This window comes from Mixophyes fleayi, chromosome 11 (assembly GCF_038048845.1).
Source record: "Mixophyes fleayi isolate aMixFle1 chromosome 11, aMixFle1.hap1, whole genome shotgun sequence".
NCBI lineage: Eukaryota > Metazoa > Chordata > Amphibia > Anura > Limnodynastidae > Mixophyes > Mixophyes fleayi.
Window position 1 is genome coordinate 85,163,672 of NC_134412.1, and position 17,837 is coordinate 85,181,508.

The 17,837-nt window shown below is 41.8% G+C and overlaps 1 protein-coding gene and 1 long non-coding RNA gene across 4 annotated transcripts in view; one reads left to right on the forward strand and one right to left on the reverse strand.

Moving 5' to 3' along the window:
- The window catches only part of LOC142106976 (uncharacterized), a 260,709-nt gene that overhangs the window by 239,424 nt on the left and 3,448 nt on the right, over positions 1–17,837 (forward strand). Inside the window, exons 4-7 of one of the 3 annotated variants that reach the window (XR_012679830.1) lie at positions 5,913–6,003; positions 15,375–15,401; positions 16,723–16,844; positions 17,352–17,417. This is a non-coding gene — a long non-coding RNA (uncharacterized LOC142106976). Of the gene's footprint in view, positions 1–870; positions 1,108–5,912; positions 6,004–15,374; positions 15,402–16,722; positions 16,845–17,351; positions 17,418–17,837 lie in introns of those variants that run through there. The other 2 variants (XR_012679831.1, XR_012679832.1) reach the window with 2 other exon arrangements.
- On the reverse strand, positions 1,488–3,362 carry HES2 (hes family bHLH transcription factor 2). Its single transcript, XM_075191256.1, is given in 5 exon segments — positions 1,488–2,187; positions 2,530–2,617; positions 3,018–3,092; positions 3,094–3,114; positions 3,241–3,362. Coding segments are annotated over 5 exon segments (582 nt in total). The 5' UTR covers positions 3,331–3,362; the 3' UTR covers positions 1,488–1,879.

A 17,837-nucleotide genomic window follows, 5' to 3' on the forward strand; every position in this document is an offset into this window, starting at 1 on the left:
AATAGTTCATTGTTCTCTCTTTCAAGACCCCGCTTCCCAGCTCTCGCTGAATAACTCTGTCAGCCAAAGACTGAATACTATAACGGAGGGTTTCCATATAATGTGTGTGTGTGTGTGTGTGTGTGTGTGTGCGCGTGTGTGTGTATACACACACACAGCTTTTTTCTATGGATTTTCCAAGTTTTAAAAGTAACTTTTGAACATTTGATGTTTGGTCCACGTGGCCTTGAATCGCTCTGTCGAGTGTAGCAGGTCGGCGGCAACATCATTAAAACGCTGCATGCAGACTGCTTGTGTGTCCACTCCGATGCATGCGTACTTCATCCCCGCAGGTTGTGATGGCGCTACTCGGCTTGTGACGCTGCTCAGCTTGTGATTGGTCGTGTGGTCGCGCACTGAGAGCTTACTGCGGGCGGTGACTGTTATGTTTTGTTACACAACTGACGTGTGTGGGTGTGTGTACAGTGATTGGCTACGTGATGTGAGTTCCGGCACCTTTTTTCTTATAAAAAAAAAAAAAGCACTGCTTGCGTGTGTGTATGTGTATATATATATATATAATATGTGTGTGTGTGTGTGTGTGTGTGTGTGTATATATATATATATATATAATATGTGTGTGTGTGTGTATGTATATATATATATATAATATGTGTGTGTATATATATATATATATATATATATATATATACGTACACTGTTGTTGTTGCTAAATACATTTCCTCTTACACCATATGTATATCAATTTTGGTTGGTGATGTTGTATAATGTGCACCTTCTAATTTGTCTTTTGTTCCTTATTTATAGTTGATAAAGCCAGATTTTTTTTTTAATACTAAATATTGTATTTTTTTTTTTATTGGATTATAGGACGTGATTAATGTGAGGGGAGATCACTAAGGAGGACTGGGAGCAGGGTGTGTCCTGGTGACGTGTTACCCCGTGAGGAGACTGATGCTACAGTTCCCGCCAAAAACTATCAGCCCATGTCCTGTTCTTCCTACAATGTCCTAATGGCCCATATCCCCCCCCCCCCCCATAACCCCCAGCAATGTATGCCTTATAGCTGTGTATAACTGTCATTCCAATAAAGCATAACATCTGGTACTGACTGGTCTTATTGAACAAATAGCCCCCCCAACACACACACACTACACTTAATATTGAAGATTGCAGTAATAGTAATAATTATTAATAATAGTAAAGAGATAGTGTGTGTGTGTGTGTGTGTGTGTGTATATATAGACCTCTCTCTCTCTATCATATTTATGTATGTATGTATGTATGTATATATATATATATATATATATATATATATATATATATATATATAATCACTATTTTATATGAGCATATAGACATAATTTACTGTGTTTCCACACAGACTTGTGGATAGCTAGGTCAGTATTTTGCATATAAAGGACATTAATACCTCCCCCCCCCCCTTTCTTTGTACCAGTTTAAAGGACAAACAACAGAACAGCCACTTGTTTGTTTTCATTTTATTATGAAAAAAATATAATTTGCGTAGAAAAAAAAATCTGTGAACACAAAAAAGTGCATAAAATACAAATGTACAAAGAGTTGTTGCACATAGCCCATGTTATCCTGTTATCCCTATAACCCCCCTCCCCTCTTCCCCCTCCAGCCAACTGGTACAAAAATAAATAATGCAAATCGCATACAGATTATTATAAACCCTTGGGGTTCACCAGGGTTTTACTGTACCCTCATATATTCAATCCCATGTAAGGACTAAATGATCCAGTGTGTATTGCTTAGTCCCATGCAGCAGGTGGATGTGTATCATATTTACATAGTGTTACTGTGTAACAAGGCAGTTCTGGCTTTGTGTGGGGGTCACAGTCCATGTTGGGGTTCACCAAGGTCTCCAGATGCAGCTGATGGGCTGTGGGGGGCTTGGGGCAGGTCTTTGTGTGGGTGGCTGGTTTGGGGAAGGGCTGGAGATCTGGGATCTCTTGGGGGTGAGATGTAGAACGATTCTGGGGCTGCTGTGTTTGGCACTGGGGGATTTGGTGCAGTCCTGACAGCAAACTTCTGGCCCCTTATGTAGTTGTTCCAGAAGACGACAGCAGGTCTCCCCGGCTATCACGTTGCTTTTATTGAGGATACCGGTCAGACGGTCCAGACAAGCTCTGTACCCCTCTCTGTATTTATCTGCAGAATCTAAACAGACAAGGAAATGGTTACAATGTATCCAAACACTTCCAGTTGCGCAATCAGCATTTCCTATCTACTCTGTTCAATGGATCATTATCAAAGCACCCCACGTATTTTGAGCAATGCATTCTGAGGCTCTCCATATAACTACACATCCCAACATGCTGGGACTTATAGTTCCACAGCAGCTTCCTTGCCCTGGATTTACAACGATTGCAATTAATCTATTGCAAAGATCTGAGCTCACACACTTGATTTATGACACATATCGTTTCCACTACATCTCAATCAGCAATACGTCTCTGTTCCTTAAACCCCTCCAGCTTTTAGGTTAATGACGGGACTTACTTTGTGTTTGGACAGGAGGGATGTCTTTTAGAAAACGAACTGTCATCTCAAGGATATCGGCTTTTTCTAGTTTAGAATATCTGGAATTCTGTAAAGAAAAACGAAAGTATAATGGTGAACAACCTAGAATACGTTGATCATTAAGCAACTAGCATTATATAGACTACCTGAAACAAATCCTAGGAGGACACCATGCAATAGGTGTATGATATATGCATAATTATATATAGGCAGAACATCCTGCGCGTTACTGAAATAAGCTGTATTCATCTTTTACCGTCCAGTATCATACAGTGATCAGGAGTATACATAGGATATATACTGATATCGTTGTATGCAATATACAATTTGAACTCAAATTGCATTTTTTCCTGCCATGATAAATAGTACTAAGCGTTAGGGGTGCAGGAAAGCTTTGCTTTTATATCATTAAATAGATCATTTAAAGATGCAAACGATAATAATAATTAATAATAACAAATACTTACATCTTTTCCGATGAGTGGCAGGATGAGTGTTTTCAGTTGGTTGAGGCTCTCGTTGATTCTAGCCCTCCTGCGTTTTCTCCATCAGGGGTTTGAGAGTCTGGAATAAAGTGCAGGATTTGAATAATTATTATATTATATAATATTCCATTTGAATTGCTCAGGAGCCAGATGAACATGTCTGAGCAGATACTGAGGGGATCACAGACTGTCAGTGCGGACTCACCTTTCTCAGCTCACTGGCTTCCTTGTTCTTCTTCCCAGTTTTGGGCTGGTAGCTGTGCGCAGATTCAGACATAATCATGTTAGGTGCCATTGGCTCAGTGACCGGCAGTGTTGTCCCACTAGTAAGAGGTAGTGTGCAGGCTGCAGCTCCGCTCTCCTATTTATATCACCTCCTAGCTTGGGGCCCCTCCCATCGGTATCATTTTTTTTTAGGATTGACTTAAGCCCCTCTGGGGAGCCCGCCTCTCCTCTCTGTGCATTTATTCTAAGAGCCATCTGTTCAGGACAGGTAACTGACTCTACCACTTGTATGCAAAAACAAAAAAAAACTATTCTACAACGAATTCCAATTATATATCCTTTCACATATCAAAGCTTGTAAACTGGTTTCGTTTAAACAATTAATATGCAAAACTTTAAAGCCAGTCTGTACTATACAGCTTGTGTTTATTTGACTTAGTTCAGAACGTTTACATACAAACAGTGTTTACGTTTACTGAACGGAAGATACATAACATAAACTGTTATGTGATTCAAGCTTATAAGATCTGTGTACAATAACAGAAGAGGATACAATATTATACATTAATGCATAATGTAGCAAAATGCAGTTTAGTTTGTTTTCTCAAAATACCATAATAATAGGTCTCTTGTCTACAGTATATCAATATTAGATTCAATGTTGCAAGGTTATGAGACTTTTATTTAATGCTGGAAACTTTATATATATATATATATATATATATATATATATATATATATATATATATATATACATCATAAAGACAGCAGGGAAAGATAAATTCGCTTGGCAGGTAATTGCTTCTGGGACTTACCCCCAAGCCACGCTGCTGTGTTATTTAGACATATGTGTATACATAAAACAGCTCATCTGATTGGTTGCTGTTAGACCTGTTTTGCAGTACAATCATATATAGTATAGACGCTTGCATCTATTAGAGATTCATATTAGCAGCTTTAGTTATAGTACATTGTGGAACTGGGAGTTCCTAATCAGCAGATCCCCCAAAATGGGGAGGAGAGGGGGGGGCGGCATTTGATCTGACATACGAAAGCTTCAGCCCAACAAAAATGGGTTTAAAAACAACAGCAGCTGTGTCATATGTGTATGCAAATGAGCGTTGCATTGATAACCTGTGTAGATGCTTCTCCGTGCACCTGGCTTAACTATCCTAGACGTGTTCTGGGTTCTGTTCCCAGCCTTCTGATTGGCTGATTGGGACCCCCCCTTCCTCCCTGCTGCTGTTCATCAGCACCACCTCTATCTCATCACCCTCTGTCTTATGCTATGTTTGAATTTTCAGTTGGGATTTGAATATGGTAACAAATATTGGCGTGGTCCCCCCCCCCCCCATCTGGGCCAGGGTGGCAATTTTTAAAGCAACCCCCCATTTGGGTAACAAAGTAGGAGGCAGCTGGCAGGTTGTCACTGCGGTATTTTAGGTGTCCCCTCTGTGCTTACAACGCAGCCTTTGTTTTTTGGTGGCATTCAATAATAATAAAAAAAAAAAAATAGTGTGAAACTTATATCTCAGGTTTGGCTTGGTCTGAGATTAAATACAACCCATCACAGGAGGAAGCGAACACAGCATCCCAAGCTATAATTATCCTATATTTCCACAAATTAGACACAGCAGATGACTAAAACCTCCTTACCTACTAATTGTCCCTCTATAAAATTTAGGCGGCTCCGGATGGGTTTGTGAAATCGTCTCTATGCAATAAGATTGAGACTGAGGCGCAAAGAAACACAAATATTAAATAAGTAATAACTAAGCATTTTGTGGGCATAGAAATTAACAACCATTTATGGTTAGTTTATATTCACTGCAGCAAACATTCATACGAAGTATTCGGCTGATTGTGGTGCGGTAACAGCTATATACACTATACTGGCTGATATTAAAGCCTTTAATGCGTATGTATATAGGATTTTTACGTTATAAAATAAGCCTCAGCCAGATGCTGAGAGTTATAATTGTACAAAAGATGGAGAGACATAAGTAGAATAATCAAGGCTTGCTGCCCTACCTATGTGAACAGAGTGTAGTTTGTTGCTGATTATTGCATTCATTTTCTTTCAATAAAAGATGAATAATATGGATTTTTCTATTCATTGCTAGCATCGAGATATCTGGGTCACCCCAGATTTATATGCATGTAATATAAATTGTATTCTGGAAGACTGGGGGTGTACTAGCTAGGAGCACGCGTCTGACACACTCCTCTCCCCCCCCCCCCCCCTCCTCTCCAATGAGACCCCTGCCCATCCTCCAATTCGTCACACGCTCCAAATTCAAACTTTTCGCGTAACAACGTTTGGTTTTGCTTCCAATTTAAACAAAAAAACCAACACATTTTGGCTTGGGTATCCCATCTGTTACAGCTGCAACAAAAGAAATCTTTGTGGGTATATATATATGTATGATTATATGGGGGGAGGGGGTGTAATGGAGGGGGGGGGTGATGTAGAATGGAATGGAGAACTGGACACGTTCTGCAAGCTTTGAACTACCCAAATCGTTGAATTGTCACCAGTTGAGCTGTCGGGGCTGGAAGTGAAGATTATACTTAAGATTCTTGTTATTTTGCAAGATGCATTATGCTGTTTTTCTCGTGATATTATCTATATTTTACTCTATTCTCTTTTAGGTTCATCATCTGCACTGCAAACAAGTACTGTGCATGCAGATCCCTCCAGGCTACTCCTGAATCATTTCAGATGGAGACATCCTGGAAACAGGTACAAGAGGAAGTCTGTTATTACGTCCTATTACTGCACTGTGTCTTTATAATTATGTTTTATTTGTAAGGTTAATGCAGAATGTGCGCAGCTCATCAGATATATTACGTTTACTTCGCTGTGATACAATGTATCCAGCACAGCAGCCGGCAAAGGGTCTATACACCCAGAAAACTGTGTCTTACTTTATATGGTGATAGTATAGTAGATGTAGGAGGACATTGGGTATATTCCCACGCATTAGCTCCTATAATTGCTACTGTCAGCAGCAGACAGGAAGAGTCGGATGATGTTACTGGATCTACTGGATCTTCAGGCTGGATCAGGTTGGGATGGGAGCACGCGCTGCCAGGGAGACACGAGCCAGTCCTGCACGCGCCGTGAATCAGCCACTAATTATATTCACACAGAGCTTCTCTTCCAGCCGGCTCCGTCTGCTCTCTCCACCCTGCACCCTGCACCCTCTCCTCTCCACCCTGCACGGTCTCCTCTCCACCCTGCACCGTCTCCTCTCCACCCTGCACCCTGCACCGTCTCCTCTCCACCCTGCACCGTCTCCTCTCCACCCTGCACCCTGCACCGTCTCCTCTCCACACTGCACCCTCTCCTCTCCACCCTGCACCGTCTCCTCTCCACCCTGCACCCTCTCCTCTCCACCCTGCACCGTCTCCTCTCCACCCTGCACCCTGCACCGTCTCCTCTCCACCCTGCACCCTGCACCGTCTCCTCTCCACCCTGCACCGTCTCCTCTCCACCCTGCACCGTCTCCTCTCCACCCTGCACCGTCTCCTCTCCACCCTGCACCCTGCACCGTCTCCTCTCCACCCTGCACCGTCTCCTCTCCACCCTGCACCCTCTCCTCTCCACCCTGCACCATCTCCTCTCCACACTGCACCCTCTCCTCTCCACCCTGCACCGTCTCGTCTCCACCTTGCACCCTGCACCGTCTCCTCTCCACCCTGCACCCTCTCCTCTCCACCCTGCACCCTGCACCGTCTCCTCTCCACCCTGCACCTGCACCGTCTCCTCTCCACCCTGCACCGTCTCCTCTCCACCCTGCACCCTGCACCGTCTCCTCTCCACCCTGCACCTGCACTGTCTCCTCTCCACCCTGCACCGTCTCCTCTCCACCCTGCACCCTGCACCGTCTCCTCTCCACCCTGCACCCTGCACCGTCTCCTCTCCACCCTGCATCCAGTACCGTCTCCTCTCCTGTGTGCACCCCATACTGTCACATTTGTGCACCCATACTGTCTCCTCTCTCGTCTGCTCCCCATACTGCCCCTTCTCCTGTGTGCACCCCATACCGTTTCCTCTCCTGTGTGCACCCCATACTGTCTCCTCTCCTCTATGCACCCAATACTGTCCCTTCTCCTGTGTGCACTCCATACTGTCTCTTCTCATGTCTGCACCCCATACTGTCCCTTCTCCTGTCTGCACCCCATACTGTCCCTTCTCCTGTCTGCACCCCATACTGTCCCTTCTCCTGTGTGCATCCCATACTGTCTCCTCACATTTGTGCACCCCATACTGTCTCTTCTCCTGTCTCTACCCCATACTGTCCCTTCTCCTGTCTGCACTCCATACTGTCCCTTCTCCTGTCTGCACCCCATACTGTCCCTTCTCCTGTGTGCATCCCATACTGTCTCTTCTCCTGTCTCTACCCCATACTGTCCCTTCTCCTGTCTGCACTCCATACTGTCCCTTCTCCTGTCTGCACCCCATACTGTCCCTTCTCCTGTGTGCATCCCATACTGTCCCTTCTCCTGTCACTACCCCATACTATCTGCTCTCCTGTGTGCACCCCATACTGTCCCTTCACCTGTCTGCACCCCATACTGTCCCTTTTCCTGTCTGCACCCCATACTGTCCCTTCTCCTGTGTGCATCCCATACTGTCTCTTCTCCTGTCTCTACCCCATACTGTCCCTTCTCCTGTCTCTACCCCATACTGTCTGCTCTCCTGTGTGCACCCCATACTGTCCCTTCTACTGTGTGCACCCCATACTGTCTCTTTTCATGTCTGCTCCCCATACTGTCTGCTCTCCACCCTGCATCTTATACAGTTCCCTCTCCACCCTGCACTCTGTACTGTCTTCGCTCCACCCTGCACCTTATACAGTTCTGGCTCTACCCTGCACCCTGTACTGTCTTCTCTCCACCCTGCACCTTATACAGTTCCCTCTCCACCCTGAACCATGTACTGTCTCTTCTCCATGATACAGTGTCTTTTCTCCACCTTGTACCCTGTACTGTCTTCTCTCCACCCTGCACCTTATACAGTTTCCTCTCCACCCTTCACCCTGTACTGTCTCCTCTCCACCCTGCACCTTATACATTTCCCTCTCTACCCTGCATCCTGTGTTCTATCTTCTACCTCCTATAGTGCCTTCTCTCCACCCTGCACCTTATACAGTTCCCTCTCTACCCTGCATCCTGTGTTCTATCTTCTACCTCCTATAGTGCCTTCTCTCCACCCTGCACCTTATACTGTCTCCTCTCCAGTCTACACCAGAGCTACTAAAATAGTGCATATATTGCATAGAAAACCGTATCAGGAAAGATGTGGAGAGCAGAACAACAAACTTTTTCAGATAGAAATATTCAAATATATCAAAATGTATTACTAGCATTTAGGACGGTTGTATTTTTTAAAATACAACCTCTCTGGCGCAGAGAGGCACACTTTAAATCAGGAGGTGGAAACATACTGAAAATGAAGTAGATTCATGCAAATATTGCCCTAGCCACTGTAGAGGAGACCCCTACATTTAAATTATTAAAGAATGCCTGGGACAAACATAATGCTATTGTTAAGACTTAGGCTGGAAATATTAAGAAAACAAACTAAAAAAACAACAATCCCACCCAAACCTCGCCCTAAAGAATATCCAACCATAACACAAATAAGGGAACACTAGACGGACCTCTAGGGTATTTTCGTCCTTCAGTGCATCAGCTGTACTACTTCTGGCCATGCATGATTATAATTTATTATTGTCAGACAGTATCCTGTAGTCTGTTCTCTTCTTGGACAAAACTCTATCTTATCTTCATGCTGAGACATCTATTTTCTTCCCCAGACTGTACTGAACTCTGCTCATAAATCTAAGCTGTTGTCCTTCACACTCTCCTTTTGAGTTGGACCATTGAGTCTCTTGTTCCTTAGTTTCTTCCTTTCATTATCTTCTATGCTTCCTCAAGTCTGCTCCGTTTCCTTGGTTTTGTCTGTCAGTTTCTTTAATCAATCTGCTGCCCTGTACATTATTTGTTCTCCTCAACATGAACCTCCTATCTTCTTCTCAAGCTACATCTCAAATGTTCTCCACAATTTTGCTTGTTCATTATAAGTTCTACTCAACCTGTACTTTGTATGTTCCAGTCAACCTGCAGATAATTTCTTCTCCTATGTGCTTCTCAAGCTGAACTTTGAATGTTTCCACAATGTACACCTTATATGTTCTCCTTAACATGTACTATATGGGCTGAATTTAGAGTCGGATGCTGTGTAAAATACTTTGTCAAGCAATTTACACGGTATTCCAAGTCACACGGCCGGTGTGTATGATACACTTAAGTGTATCATGCACACCGGCCCATAAGGCAGAGTCAGAGCAGCCCTATAAAGCAGATTATTGAATAAAAAAAATTAATGTAAAAAAAAAATTGCCCCCCCCCCCAAACAGCATTGGGTTGGGAGGGGGGCAAACTTTTTTTTTTTAAATTGAAACTTTTTTAAAAAACTTTTTTTAATACATCAAGGTCTGTTGCAACAGAAAGCACCCACAATAGATACGTCTCCTAGAGACCTATCTGCTGCTGCTTTCAGCTCAGCATAGCATGTAAAGAGCATGAACACACCTTTACATGGCTCAGCTCACCCCCTATCTACCCCGTTCCACCTCTCTAAGCGCAGAGAGGTGCATGGAGGAGGTTTGCCTCAGTCTGGGTGCAAACTGAGACGGATCTTTGGCCACAAGTGCTATTTGCGTTGAACAGTTGGACTTGCGTCCGACTATAAATCAGGCCCTATATGTTCTCCACCACTTGCCCACATATGTTCTCCTCAACAGGCACCTCAGTTTCACCAACCGACAGCACCTAATACATATGTTATCCATATTTCGGTATATACGTGTTTGTCATCTTGACGCCTGTCCTTTTTATCCTTTGCAACCTGGGGCTAAATGTATCAAGGTGAGAGTTTTCCGGCGGGTTTGAAAAGTGGAGATGTTGCCTATAGCAACCAATCAGATTCTAGCAATCATTTTGTAGAATGTACTAAATAAATGATAGCTAGAATCTGATTGGTTTTTCAAACCCGCCGGAAAACTCTCAGCTTGATACATTTACCCCCAGGTCTCACAATTCCGAACTCCACTCCTTAATCACTTTCCTCCTCTCACATTCTCGTGTTTTTGTTCTGCATCCCTCCACTGTCCTCATCGTGTCCCTGTTTAGATTCCATCGTTATCTACACTCTGAAGAGTCATCGCCCTTTTGGCAACTTTCCAATGTCTGTGATTTCCTGTCATCCTTCTACACCTCCCTGTAATCCTTCCACCCTTTTTTTTGCAAACCTCTCCCTAATCAGAATCCCCACCTACCTGGCAGTTATTACTAACCTGCCTCTTGCTGGCACATCTTCCTGGCGGCATCCTTGTCTCACCTCTCCCTGACCTGCATTCAGCTGTCTCCAGTCCTGATTGTATCACTCTTCCCTTACACTTCACAGACATTGCACATTCATTTTCATTCTCCACAAATAAGTATCTTTATTTAATCACCATGTGACTGATACTGATCATCATCATCATCATCATCATCATCACCATTTATTTATATAGCGCCACTGATTCCACAGCGCTGTACAGAGAACTCATTCACATCTGTCCCTGCCCCATTGGAGCTTACAGTCTAAATTCCCTAATATAGACACACACTCACAGACAGACTCGTACAGACAGACAGAGAGGGAGACAGAACAGGTTCATTTAAAGTTTTACAAACCGACACACAAGCAGTGAAGATTTGGGCTGTCTATAGTTGGGTGCAATTTACATATAACTCTAACAATGCTTTGTATGTACAGATCTACATTAGTTTAATATGGTTTGGAGGACTGTGTCATAGTTGACACTTTGATTAATGAGTAGTACAGCTCAGGCTATATAAAAACACTGTGAAAAGTAATAGAGCCAAACTGGTAGGTAAAATAAACTTGTGAAACAGCTTAATGTGCAATTATCCTCATTACAACACTTGGAAGATATTAAGAAATGTAGCTCAACAACTGAAGGTGAATATAGAAACATATAGACCACACACAGTGTTACTGGCCATATAAATATTTATCTTGATGCATTAGCAGTATTGTTCTGTATCATGCTAAGGTGCTGAATTGTTCAGCTCACAGACAGAAATGGGAAATGCCCCTTGTTGCAAGCAGGATGAGGGTAACTACTGAGTTCTTATTAGTAACAGGTTAGTTGCCCAAGATATAACTGCTTAAACACAGCTAGGTTTATAAAATAGGCATTAGGCATAGGTTCACAGCAGATATAGCCTTGAAATGTTTGCAGAAACTAGAGATAGATAACTACGGTTCCAAATCTGTTGCAGAGCAACAAGTTTTAGCACAAAAGGTGGCTTGGGACTTGTGGTTCTCCAACAGCTACATAGCCTCAGATGACTAAGCCTAGCTTAAATCCTTTGTGATTTGGAATTGTCAGTCTCTCTCTATTACAAGCAATAGAACATCAATCCAAACAGATTAATATTCAATTCATTTGAGGGAGATTTCAAGGTCCATTTCTCTCTCCTGCATTTTGTATTTTGTTGTCTTACGTGCAATAGAAAGTATTCAGTGTTGTGTGATTTTAAAAGTACACCAAAGCTCAACAAAGTAGGTGTCAGATTAGTCTTATTGTAATGAAGAGAACATGTATCACACTGTGTGCTGCCACAGGTGTAATTAGCACGTCAGGCCATTTAATTACACACTTTGTTTTGGAAAGGAGGTGAACAAAAGACAAATGACTAACAAAAGCTGGGTGTCATTTGTGTCACTTTTATGTGACATTCCTAAATCTGCAAGTGAATGGTAGAAACCCAGGTGTGTATTGTGTTGGGTATTCCAGGTGTTGATGATTGTGGTTACAGTTTCTAAATCATTACAATAACAGATAACAATATCTCACAGGGAGTTTGTATCAATGGATGAAAATATAGCTGGTTAGTTTACTGTTATTAATAATAATAATAATAATAATAATAATAGTAATACTATATAAACACATGTCCAGTTCACTTCTCTAGTAGCCATTAAGTAGTGATGGGATATGTTGAGTTAGGAGCAATGCTAAAATACAGAATAAATTTGCTCCTGGGCAAGCCATGTTACAATGCAAGGGGTGCAAACTAATTAATTTTTTGCATGCAAAGAAAATGCTAGCTGCTTTTTCATGTAGTACGCAAATGTTTGATAGTTTTAATTTTACACTGAAATTTAAATCGATCAAGGACATGCTCTATCCCAACTATCAATCTGTCCCCACATTTGAAATCTACCTCCCCCTCCAATGCAACATGGTTTTGCTAAGGTGCAAATTTGCTCCTTATTTTTGCTTTTCTCCTAACTCAACATAAGACCCCTAGGAGTATATTTACTAAACTGCAGATTTGAAAAAGTGGAGATGTTGCCAATAGCAACCAATCAGATTCTAGCTGTCATGTTGTAAAATGCACTAAATAAATGACAGCCAGAATCTGATTGGTTGCTATAGGCAACACCTCCACTTTTCCAAACCCGCAGTTTAGTTAATCTAGCCCTTATTGTAGTTCACTAGTTACTAGCTTTGTTTCACACTGTCACATCATGAGCACTGGCTTTGAATCAGATCTGGACCAAGATTTACAGGTCTGTGATCAACAGGAGGCAAAGCAAAGTCGCTCATTAAAGTTGACCTGTACATTCAGAGTATTGTTTCACCTCACCTCATTCAGGTAGATATTGTATATTTTTGTCGTCCTTGGATACCTCAGCTGATAATTTCAGGTCTGCTCATTGGATACAGGTGCACAGCAGATCTATTGTCTTATATAATGCTGGCCACACATGCTACAGTACAGCAGACAATATCAGACAATCCAAATAGATGGGGTCATTATTGGACATGGTGGTACCCCACCAAAATACTTTAAAAAAAAAAAAACACATAGGTAGGTCAATGGAATTTCATCTACAGATGCTAGTAAACTAATAATATCTAAATTACTGGTGCCAAAAATTAAAAATAAAGTGGATGGATTTGGAGGTGCCATAAGGGTATATGGGTATCATGGACAGATATTGCAAGACAATGAAAGACTATTGCAACACTGTTTCTGCCACAGCCTATATTTGGGTCATATTGTTATAATTTCCCCCAGCCCCTGCCCAGCATGGACATTTGGGTACATGCCTTGTATGCCTATCAATTTATTAATAGTTTCCATTGTCACTATTCTGCATTTATATGGTAACACGATGCTGTATCAGAGAGTAAAATAAAGTATAGTATTGTAATAATATTAAACTTCAGAACACAGCACCGAGGACTATTATGTTGACCAGGCAGCTATGGTAATGCTATTTCCTGATATTGATTCACTAATAGAAGCGTGTGTGACCCAGCAGTCTGCCAGACATCTCCCCTCCCCCACGCCCTGGGAACCTCAATGTCCCCCCTTCTCATCCAACGCTCCCTTACACTCAGCATTCACGGCCAATACTGCACCAACAGTGTCCTTCAAAAAGCTTCATCGTCTCCCCCACAGCTGTGCAGTTCTGAAGCACAAGATCCCTTTGTTACAGTTCATTGTGGTCAATATAGTAGAAGTGGTATAGACTGAGGTGTCTGAGTTATATGGACACAGATTTAGCAGTGAGGTGGCAACTGGTCCTCTAAATAAGGAATAATAAAAATGTATATCTCTTGTTCAGAGGTAACTTAATGAGACGCTGCCGGCGACCACTACAAGCTCGATAGCCAATCTCTATAGCTCTTTTATATAAAGTTACTTGGCTATCAAAAGGATCAGTCTTGCTGGGACCAGTAGTACATCATGACACCCTGTGCGTTTACAGTACATAGTTGTAGAACTGCAAGTCCCAGCATGCCTGCCAGGCTTTGGTAAAGCAGTGCATGCAGAAACTAGTAACTGCACAGCAGCTGGAGCGCTGCAGGTTACAGTAACTGCTCTATCTATATGATTTACAGGATTCATTTTAATATTAACGTGGCTTTGAACCTATGTAGCACCCAGCTAAGAGTCAGCATGAAAGGGGTTTAGTTAACGGCTAACCCCCACCCCCTTTCCCTGGTGTGATCCTCAGTAATGAGTATATTGTGTGGGGGGGATAAGTAATAACCGCCCAGACTGGGATCATTGTCAGCAGATAATTGGGGCACGAGAGTCGCACGCGTCACGTTTTAGGCAGAACAGATGGGGGGAGAGTTAGACACGGAGACCCCACCTCATTCCCCAGCGCAGTCTCATGTTAGATTGTCCTCTAACTAACACAGATCACCAGCTCCAGGCTGCAGACCCCCCGAGCACACTAAGCATGTATACAGCAGCCCAGTAGGTGAGTATGGGAGGTTCTGCTTCATATTCTGCCAACAGGTAACTGGATCAGAACAGTACTCCTATACAATGCAGTATGGCTGGGGGTGCAGAGGTATAGCTAGAAGGCTTCACTTATCTTCATTTTGTTTTCAATTAGCAAAGATATAATTAGGTAAAATAATTATTTGAAGAGTATTCAGGAAGGCTGTGGATGGTCCTGGATAGAAAACATTGATCCTTTATCAATGGCTGACCCCTAGGTTGCATCCAAGGATTTGATTTTTGGGAAGGTGAAATGTCTTAAATTATACAGGGAATAGACCTGTTGTCATGTATAAAAGATATTTCTTGTGGGTCAATTCTGATTGGTCTCATTCTTATGTATCAATCTCCTGGCAGTCCACAAATTGTCTCATCTCCATCAGATTGTTCTTTCTTCTCACCTATAAATCTATATCTCCAAATACGTTATATTGGACCTTATGAAAGTGCAGGTCCCCGATATCTCCATGTCTCCCTGTCGTTGCTTCTTATGGCTCTCTCACAATATGACTATAATTCTACAACAAATAACAGGTATACATTGTAGCCGGTCACTTCAGAGCACGTCCTCCCAGATATATTCTCCAAAGATCTGCTCAGCTTTTCCTTGAACCGACACCCCTCCTGAATATATTATAAGTCACATTTTATTATTTACTGTATTTAGACCTGTGCAAACTGAAATACAAAAAGTACATGAATTATTTCGTTTTAATATAGATTCTTCTTCGGGGTTACAGTGAGCAGGTGAGTAGACAAGTCATAATCTCAGTAATATACAGTTCTGTATTTATTTTTATTTTTGGTGTATTAAGTATATCTGTTGTATGAGATTAGCTGATCTCAGTATAAGATGGGATACAGTGAGACATAATTGTTAATATCTTGTCACAAGGATCACTCTTATAACAGTTTATTAGTAAACTATGGTAGATTGGATTTGATACAACAGCATTTTAGTTATTATATGGAGAACATGGAAATGAAGAACTAATGGAATATTTCTGCTTAAGAATAGTCTGGTTCAGAGATAAACAACCTGTCGTTCTGCAGCTCCTGTGGAACTATAAGTGCCAGCATACCCTACTAGGCAGTACCTGCTAGCTAGATCTGCTCTGTTGTAGCATTAGTAAATCGAAATCGCTATTGTGTACCGCTACCATCAATACATAAGTTATTTTATGTTAAATATTAAGCATGCTGAGTCTTGTAGTTCCTCAATAGCCAGCGAAACAAGGGTGTGCCAGCTTGTTCTATCTCTGACCCTGCCTGCTAAAATCAGATATGTGGCTTTTATAATACTTGAATATAAATATTCTAAGTAATCAGGCGCTCTTCATTTGTTTAATAGTGAACATGACATTGTGATTTTAAGGGGAAAAAATGTTGAATAGTCAAGGGATAACAGAAAGGGAGCTGCAGATTTTAAATGGGTAGCATTGAACCTTGGCTTCTATTTTCATTCCATTACAACTGCACGGTCCTTGCTCATTCATGAAAACATCGCGCTTTATAGAATGAAAACAATTTATCGCGACTAAATAATAATAAAGTTAAAATCACTTTACTCCAAATAGGCAAATACTGCTGTTTGGTTATTTATAAAGCAGAGAGATGCATAGTTAGTTATCACATTATAAATAATGCCATCTTGTGATATAATTGTATATAAATATTATAGTTGGACGAGAATGTAATACTTTATATTCTGTTTATATCGTTCACTCGCGAAAATGAATGGAGCAGGAAATGATAGCAGTGGGTTTTAGGGCGCAGAGTGGCCGCACGCGTCGGGGAGGAGAGTTTTCTGGATGAGATATGCAGCTATCAGTGCACTTGTATTGAATTGGAAATGAGTTGGTAATGAATGCGGTCCAGGCATGCGATTTGCACGCGTCTGAAACCCTGACAGATGGGTCTAAAACGATCTAACTGCTCATTTGTGTCAGTAACTAACCAGCCTGAGCATTCCCTCAGATCCGTCTTATTAGCCTCCCAGGCTCAGCCACTAAACTGCTAGTCACAGTATAGGGTTGTTGTTCTAATGTTAGATTGTTCTAATCTGCAGTAATATGAAGAAGAGGGGAAAATGCACAAGAAAATGCCTTCTTAAATGTATCTTTCAAGCCTCATCAGAGCAAAAATGCTTTAATAAATGCAACCAAGCTTAATGTACGTTTGAAAGACAAGGTAAACTACAGCTATTTTGTTTCCTTTACAATTGAAACATTGTGGGCCTGATGCTGAGTTAGGAGCAATGCAAAAAAAAAAAAAATGAGTAAGTTTGCACCTGGACAAACCATGTTACAATACAAGAGATGCAAATTAATAAATATTTTTGCATGCAAGGAAGATACTGGCTGCTTTATCATCTAGCACACAAATATAAGATAGATTTATTTTTACACTGAAATTTAAAGTTGATCTAGGACATGTCCTAACAGCTATCCCCACATTTTAAATTTGCTCATTTTTTGCTGTGCTCCTAACTCAGCACCAGGTCCTGTGTGTATATATATATATATATATATATATAATCACCAGCGTTGATCTTCAATCTATTTAAAAATATCTTCTCTGGTTCCATATTCACTGGTTGGGGAAGACTGTTTTGGATTATGTTAAGCAACAAAGCTCACATCAGCTTCCATAGGATTGCTTCAGGGTAACAAAGACAATTTTTGCTGGGACTTTTAGTTCAACCACAGCTGCTGAGCCGAAATTGCCATATGGAAGATAATAGGACGCGGCATCTTAAGCAAGGTATGCAACTTTGATTGTTGGATCATAGGATCTCGTGGTTTGAGTCGTGGGGCAGATGGACCCTATGTGTTATCAGCATCCCATTTAGTTATATCCCTTAGTACACCCACCGCTATAAGACCCTCCCCCCCCCCCCCTTCATAACTGCGATCTGTCTGTGTATTGTTTCAAACTGTATGGGTGCAATATCTATCTCTCATTGGATATCAACCTTGTCATGATGATGTGTTGTATAGTCAGGACTTGGCATCTGAACACCATCTGTGCCTAGAAGATAGTATTTTTTTTTGTAATTATTGAGAGGGGGTGGGGGGGGGGGTCTCGACAAGTATCAAAGGGTGATTCTGGCTCACGTTCACTTCTGTTTGTCCTGAGTTGTACAGATATATTGATGACATAGATAATGATGATATATGCAAC